We start from the raw sequence: 8,412 nt of genomic DNA, 5'->3' as shown, positions 1-8,412 counted from the left end.
TCAAATAAACTTAATATATGAACTTTTGAATAGTCACATTTTTGAAGAATAAGCAACAAACTTGTGTTGCTATTTTAAATGAATTTTGTTCTAAGTAAATAAATATTTTGTTGATGTATATTTAGAATAAAATAGGATTAGGCATACGACAATCGACAATATTGTCTTCTTTAGCTTTACAGGACGGTAGGGGTGAGTGCAGTTCACTCCATGGCATTCCAAACTCGCGGAAGGGCTGATGGAGCAGCTGAAGGCCAATTACCACCGACGGATACGACTTTTGTCTGAAGACACCGTTAGCGGTTCGAACCTCGGCTCAGGCCGTCGTAATTTCGATCACCGTGAATTGGACGATCGCAGGCATTGATGAATATTTTCACTAAAATTGAAAGGAAATCTATATAACATTTTAAAAGCAGTACACACAATGATATAAATAAAACAAACACAACTGTGTCTCGTCATAATACATATAATTAAAAGATCTTGCTTCAATATCATCTACCTCAGTAAAACATTACGCATACTCATATTTACAATAATCACAACTCATTTACACAATAATTATAATCACAATTATAAAAATAATCTGAAACAAACGTTACAGTCCAAAATCTACTTCATTTACACAATACGCCGTCATTTGATCAGTATATTACATTGGAAATTTACAATTATATTTACAGTGATACAATACTGCATACAATTATGAGATTTTATACTCTGTTTTTTTTCGTGGTCCTACTAAAACTAAAATGTCCTACTAGGAGTAAAAAAGAAGCGTAACACAATGACAGAAAAAAATGTCAGTTAAAACTTCATTTGTTAGTACATTTAATAAACAATAAATAAGTGCATAGACCATCAGTCTGTGGGAAAAATAACTAGTAGGACTATGGGATATTTGCTTCCCATAGTCCTAGTAAACCAGTGCGTATAATTATTCTACGTGTATACGCAAGACAATTAAAATAACTTAGTAATCTTCTAAATACAAGAGCAATATGGAAGTCAAAAATAAAATATTCAATAATTTCCTCAAAGATAGCATTTTGCGGTTCGCGGTTTCAAGATTTTATTTACTTAACAAGTAGAACAATTAAGTATTGAAAGAGTGAAAGAAAGTAAGCATTACATTGGGCACATCTTCAAGAAGTCTGCTTACCATCTTTCACTGAGCAATAAATATCTGTTACCACTAGTAGGACATTTTGGTAGTACCATGAGAATAGTGATTTTTGTAAAATCACTTCGTCACTGGACATCTACCACGCGTGGTCCGCTACTAGATGCCTAATAACGCATCTACGCATACAACTATAGTCATACAACCATGACAACAAAACATAATTTATCTCATTAGATAAGAATGATAATAAATTTTGAACGACTCTGAAATTATATATTTACATAGAATATGTAACTTTATCACTTAATATTATTGTATACATTCATAACAAATGCATTTATTATTTAATATTGCCTTTGCCACATACGTAAAAAAAAAGTTGCAATGCGCGCGTAAAATTCGACCAATAGGAATGTAGTATTTGAACGCGCGGCAAAATTGTGTGTTAGCAATAATACAAGTAGCTTTTTCTCGTCATTCGCGCAACAAAATAAATTACAATTAATACAGAACTTGACTAGAGATGTGCGTCAAAAACAAATCATTTGAAAAGGGAATGTTTATAATCCTAATTGTCGTACATATTTAAATAACTTGAATACGTAACAAATTGTACATATATTCTTCTATTTTTGTGTGTATCTTTTGAGCATAAGGAATATATTATATTAACTGACAAATAAAATTCGCGGCAAATAACTTCAACAAAATCATAGACAACGCGCACTGTAGATTTCTACGTAAAATTGTCACAGCGAAAGTCATGAGATAAGAATAATGCAGAAATTATTTGCCGATAATTTTCGTCGATTCGTAATGTTTATAGTAATCGTGACAGCTGTATCAATTTTTATCTTCACACCCCATTTGCTTATAGGATAGCCAGAGTGTAGTATGTTAGAAGTACTAATGCAAATTGTAAGTTTGACTAGAACTACCATAACAATACATAAATAAAACTATAAAAGCGTCCGTGGGCAACACAATTTGGCACCAGTTCGATCGGAACAATCTGTCGGGTCGAGATTGTATATTGTCTACATACAATCTGTAGCAATATTATTCAATAGTACTGGCTGCTTAATTTGTTAGGGTCAACCTCAAAATTTAGCTCAGCCGACTCCACACCAACCTATCGGCCAATAAGCTCACATGTGGCAATTTGTTATGACCCAATAAATTCCCCCTAGCAATCAGATGAGAAATTGTATCGTAAATAGATTCAAAGACACCAACCGTGATTTGAGGCAGGTATAAACTCAAAAATGTAGGAGATCTTCTGTAACTAATCTACTATTTTATTTTGATAAATTACTAAAGGGCAAGCATTTTATAAAGACAGTACTAAAAATTTTCTCTGCCTATGAGAACAATTTCCAATTGTTATTAATGTTTTGAACAATATAGTTAGTATATATTTTTTACTCCAATATGTAATGAGTAAACAAATATAATAAAATATAATGTTTCTATATAATATAAATCTATAATTTCATAACATATTACAAAGCAATATGTGACATATAAACATATATAGATCACAGAAAAATTCATATATGTAAGTCAACCGTTTGACTGCAAATATTCACATAAAAACTCAGCATTTATAAATGTCTTGAACCTATAATAAAAAAGCTATCAAAAAACAATTTCATTCGACTGAATAGTTTAAATTGTCTAATATAATAAAAAAAACGTGTAGATAATTATCGTCATTTCATGAATTTTGTGAAAATAAACATCCTTCCCACATTTGTTAATATGTAGTCACTTTTTTACCTTTCACGTTTGGTACAATATAGTTAGTTGGATCGTAACACGAATAATTCTATTGTAAATAATGTATTTACCACACTCGACCTGATGAATATTTAAACATAGTTATATAGTCTAGTCATCTGGTGATAGCAATTTATATTAATATGATTTGAATTTATTAAGAGGCCCAATATTGAAACATACTGTACACATAACCTTGCTCAAAAAATCTCGAAACATCATATAAAATACGTTGCAAAGTACGTTTCGAAGCAAACGAACAAACTGACTGACAGACAAAGTATTAACATACATAAGGTTTGTGGGTGTGTGGCTTAAAGACCATTCTCTAGTCGAAAAATGTATCGTATATATTTAATTTACCCCAAAATTATTCGTGTTATAATCCTATCTAACTAAATCAATAATCACTAAGTTATATACATAAATCAGTGCTCTGAAAAATGGGAGGTTCCCTTATACAATGTAAAGATAAATTCATCTCACAAACAGCGCACATCAAGCACACCCTAGCGTCTGTACTACGTCCACACGTCACTGGTCACAACGCACTCTCACTGTACATCCGGCCAGGCTTATGACGCGCGTCTTTTTAACGTCACTTTACCGCGCGCTAACTGCGATATGTATATCCTAAATCGCTCCAGATTCTGTTTCTTCACCCATATCTGAAAATTAAGATAAACATTATTTAATTATGTGATTTATTAAGTAAATCGTAATCCTAAATAGTACTCATAGTATCATCATCATTTCAGCTCGGAAGACAAACCATCACATCATCATTTCAGCCTACTAAAAGAAGGCCACCCCCAACAAAGAGATAGGTTTTTTTCTTGAAGGTTTCAATATCGTAATGGTTCGGAAATACCATTGCTTGAAGGTGATTCCACAACGTGGTTGTATGTGGCAAAAAGTTAAAATGTTACTCTGTAAGTTTAGCTTACCGCCTCGTCAGTGATGGCGTGTATCTGTCCCGGGAACCTGGCCACCTCCCGACCCTCGACGTAGACGCTCTGTCCGCGGTGGAACCAGCGCCGTTCGTATAACAACTTGCCGTCCTCCACGCGCGTCTCTGACGTATCGTTGGTCTCGCGGACTGGAGAATCGCCTGATGATAAATAAATTATATTACAAATACAACGCCATCTAGTCCCAAATTAAGGAGATATTATTTTGAGTACTATATAACTAATAGAATATAATTAAATATTTATTTATTAATAATATATTTAAAACATTAAATCGAACTCGAACAGCCACATTAAAATATTGAGCCCTTATTTTTTTTATATCCCTGGACGATTCCCACAAAGCCATCTAGTATCAACCTAAGCAGAGCTTGTGTGCCGTGCGAGGAATCGAACCCGCAATCATCGGAAGTAAAGCTACGTACTACACTGCTAAACCAAAGAAACCGTCTGCAGAACAATAAACTTAATTGTTGTTCATTTGTAGAACTAAAATAAAAGAATTTGAATAATGTTTGTTTGCAAATTAAGAACAGAATAATTATGTAATGCATTCAAATGTTTTAAGAGTTACAATCAATTTTAGAATAGAAATAAAAATAATAAACATACAACTGGTGGAATTGAGGTGCTTCCTGGGCGGCGCGGAGTTGTGTGAGGGCGCGTGGTGGCGCGGCGGCGGCGAGTGCCTCGATATCGCGCGCAGGTCTGCATCGATGTCCTTGTCGTCCAGTTGGAACGTCAGCGTCGTGGCGAGGGGCTTCCGCCGCTTCTCCGGCGCTGGAGCGGGCTCATTCGCGCGCCGCCGTAGTATACGCTTCATTACTGGTTTCACCTGTATTTAAACATATAATTACATACTTGAGCAAATTAGGAAAATATTACGGAAGCTGACAAAAAAATATACCATATATAGTAATAACCCAGAACAATTCATATAGCCTTTACAGCTTCAGTGAACGATAGGGGGCTAGTGCAAATGATACTCCAAACCCGCCGAAGGACTTATGGAGCGGCTGAAAGTCAACTCCCGCCTGATGGATATTACATTAATCTGAGGGCACCACTAGGGTGTTCAAACCTCGTTTCAGGCCGTCGTAATTGCATTCCCCGTTTGAATTACACGGGTATCTATTGGAGAAAAGTATTACTGATATGACTCATCAACACACTACAATTATAATATGGTTTTATATTAAAAAAAAATATTTTACTCACCTCCATAGAGTCTCCATTAAGCTCCATATTCTGTCGTTCATTCTCTATCAATCTGCGCTTGTCTTCAAAATCACTCAGCAAGTTTTCTCTCAGTTCTATTTTCTTCTCCTCAAACTCTTTTGCTGCTGCTTTCTTCTCTGCTATGTATTCTCTCTCTACTACATCAAACATGTGATCCCTGTGAAACAAACATAAGTTAGACACCATAATATGTAATAGGAATTACAGTTATATCTATGAATATTTCTGGCATTATGTTTATTATATGGCATTATTGTTAACTTTCTTAGTATTTGGCAAATAAAATTATTAAAATGAATGCCATCTATTGATGATGGGCAGACAACAGTATTTACATAACGCCGTATAGTATATTATTGATAAAAATAAAATAGTAAGTGGCATATTGAAAGTATTTACAGAATTACTTCCCACTTTCTAAGTTTTAGCTTATATGTGGGCTATAACTAACTACATATTCTGTGAAGCAGCTGATTATGTGAGTAATACAATATGAAGGCTACATTAATATTTAATAGAAAATAAATAAATAAAATAGTAACAGACAGCAATAAATAACTTCAGAACTTACTTATATATTCTGTTGAGTCGTAACCTCTCATGCAACTGATGTTCCAACCTCTTCACCCTCCGAAGGAACTCAGGGTGGATCCCATCCTCTAGCTGTTGCAGCTGTTTCTTTAAGGTCGCCAATTTACCTTGGTACATCCTGAAAATTTTACAATTAATTATTATGTGATTTTCCATCTTGTAGGAGCAATTTGTATGGTTTCAGAGGACCTTATTCTCACATACAATTTGATTTTAGAATAAACTACGTGCTGAGGGTTTCTCTAGATACTATGTGTGGTTTGTCAATTTAGGTTGTTAACGCACAGTGCATGTGAAAAATAAATGTCATAAAAAATTATACCCCCATATTTAGGTACAATATCCTAAATTACTTAATATTATTTCACTTCGACACCATACATATTACCACTGCCAAATTAGGCTAGTAGCAAATGCTACAGGTGCCGTGCATTTAAGAGTCCTACACTTGGTCAGAACAATGTAACAAAAAAAGTTTTAAGAACTTTTAAATATTTTTATTTTTGGTGCCTCTTAAAATTATTTACTACAGACTGCTGGCTCAACCAGGCACTGCATATCAAATTAAACCCAAAACTAATACACTTACTGTTCCTTAATTTCAAGTGGTTCATCATTCTTAGGCACATCTGTTTCACTGGCCTCTTCAGTATCTGAAAAAAAAATGTTTTTTAATTGTCTACTCAACACATTTCCATTTTGAAATAAAAGGAAACATAATCATGTGATATCTATGATTGTATATTTCCATTCATAAATATTTTGGACTAGTACAAAATATCTCCTTTGAAAAGTACATTCTTTCAATTCTTATCCCTGGTGGGACTAGGCAGCAAACTCTAAAGAAAAAGCAAGCGCAATAGATCTATGAAGGTTGCATTACTGCTTGGTCTAAAGTATAGAGTAATAGCCTAAAACCATTAAAAAAAACAAAATAACAGTTTTGTCTATGTTCACACAATAACATAATATGCTTATATCACTCTGAAATAATGTACCTTTCAAATGGTGAGAGAATTTATAAAAAACTAGTGCAGTGGTTTCTATCCTCTTAATAAACTCTGCTCCCTCTTTATAATATTAATATCGGAGCAAATATGACAGAATTATTATGCAGTTATTGGTAGCAAAGTATCAATTATAATCATACTACATTAATAACCCTGAACAATGGATTCAATAACATCTAGTCCCAAGCTATGCAGAGCTTACATTATGGATACTATGACAACTGATAGAAATACTTAGATATATGTTTTTTAGTAAATGTATGTACATACATAGATAACGCCCAGACCAATCATACTCATGAATACAAGTGTTCACAACATGTGAGGAATCGAACCCACTACAATTGGAAGTTAAGTGGCGTGCTAAACCTCTAAATCAAGGCCAATCAATCACCAAGGCTATCAATAAATAAATATATAAAGTTAACAACTACATAATCATATACTATTTAAGCTCAAAATTCACCAATTAACTGGAATAACAAGATTCAACATGTGAAAAATTATGTAGCAAAAAGTTTAAGATAGGAAAATGTGTTTCATCAACTGGAAATAGTATAAGGACAGGAGGGTGATGCTGATAGCGATGACATGCTGTGTGTAAATTATTGAATACTGCTAGAATATTTAATTTGAATTATTTGAAGTTAATATTTACATAAAAGTAATAATATGCTATGACTAGAAGATATACTATGGACTATGCTGCTCATCAAAGTGAAACAATGATATGATCATTTTGACATCAGGATACAGTTAGATTACAAAAGATTTACACAATTCTTTACCATCAAACATAAAATGTAAATCTATGGAAGTCTATGTGAGCTCCACATGTTCTGTATTGAATTGTTGTCAAGATGACAACTAAAATAGTTTTATGGCAATATGGTGGTGAAAGTGATACACAAACAAACTAATTACGTCACATAATCAGGTGATAATGAAATAGGCGGGAAGACAATGTCTAGGTAACAATGACGAACATCATAACCTATGAATATTACATAACGTTTATTTACAACCGACACGGGACTTGACCATTAACGAAAAACAGGTTTTAGTGAAATTGACCGAAATACAAAGCTAAAACAGGCCTGTAACCACAACCGTAAACAAAGCATACCTTCATCACTGTCGTCCAGCAGGGGCGGTGGCAAAGCGTCTTCCTGATCCCTATACTCATCCAAGTCGTCGTACCCATCGTCCTCGAAGTCATATTCATCTCCCGGACCCGAATATAGTGATCCTTGGTAAGACATAGTCGAGGCGACGCGTAACAGTTGCATACAGATTGACTATGATCACCGTCTCAGAAACAAACTCTGGACACGCGGGCTTCAGTTAATGATCCAAACAACAAATACAATATACCAGTTGTGTCACTCATATAAAGAAATTCTAATAAAACTTATGCGATATGACTGAACAACGAAACTGGAGCAAGGAAATTGAAGTTGTTTTACGTCAAACTGCACAAAAAGCATCATATTATACTACCAAAATATATTGAAATGTAATAGACAAGTCTGATGCTTGTGGTTAAGGCGTTCTATATAAATAAGAAAGAGAAAACCTATGTTTTTTTATAGCACAAGTGACTGTCATAAATTGATAGGGTAAATAATAATTTCACCATAGACAAATATTCATTTTTTTTTAAAGTATATTCGAATACTGTTAAAATCGAATA

General features: G+C 33.8%; 1 protein-coding gene across 1 annotated transcript; it reads right to left on the bottom strand.

Moving 5' to 3' along the window:
• Positions 1–456: 456 nt before the first annotated feature.
• Positions 457–8,265, bottom strand: LOC131840994 (sin3 histone deacetylase corepressor complex component SDS3). Its single transcript, XM_059189221.1, has 7 exons — positions 7,846–8,265; positions 6,299–6,362; positions 5,690–5,827; positions 5,098–5,275; positions 4,492–4,714; positions 3,856–4,019; positions 457–3,576 (listed from the first exon to the last, which is right to left on the bottom strand). The coding sequence occupies exons 1-7, from the start codon at positions 8,006–8,008 to the stop codon at positions 3,484–3,486; spliced, it is 1,023 nt and encodes a 340-aa protein (XP_059045204.1). The 5' UTR covers positions 8,009–8,265; the 3' UTR covers positions 457–3,483.
• Positions 8,266–8,412: the final 147 nt, after the last annotated feature.

Source organism: Achroia grisella, unplaced genomic scaffold, assembly GCF_030625045.1.
Source record: "Achroia grisella isolate CSIRO2021 unplaced genomic scaffold, CSIRO_AGI_Agris_v1 utg157, whole genome shotgun sequence".
In the NCBI taxonomy this organism is placed as follows: Eukaryota; Metazoa; Arthropoda; class Insecta; order Lepidoptera; family Pyralidae; genus Achroia; species Achroia grisella.
Note: the sequence above shows the minus strand (reverse complement) of the source record. Positions and strands in the feature narration are given on the sequence as shown.

Coding starts and splice junctions, on each gene's coding strand:
- LOC131840994 (XM_059189221.1), bottom strand. CDS start 8,008: ATGCAACTGTTACGCGTCGCCTCGACTATGTCTTACCAAGGATCACTA. Junction 6,363..7,845: donor GCTGGACGACAGTGATGAAG/GTATGCTTTGTT, acceptor TTTTTTTTTCAG/ATACTGAAGAGGCCAGTGAA. Junction 4,715..5,097: donor TTAATGGAGACTCTATGGAG/GTGAGTAAAATA, acceptor GTTTAAATACAG/GTGAAACCAGTAATGAAGCG.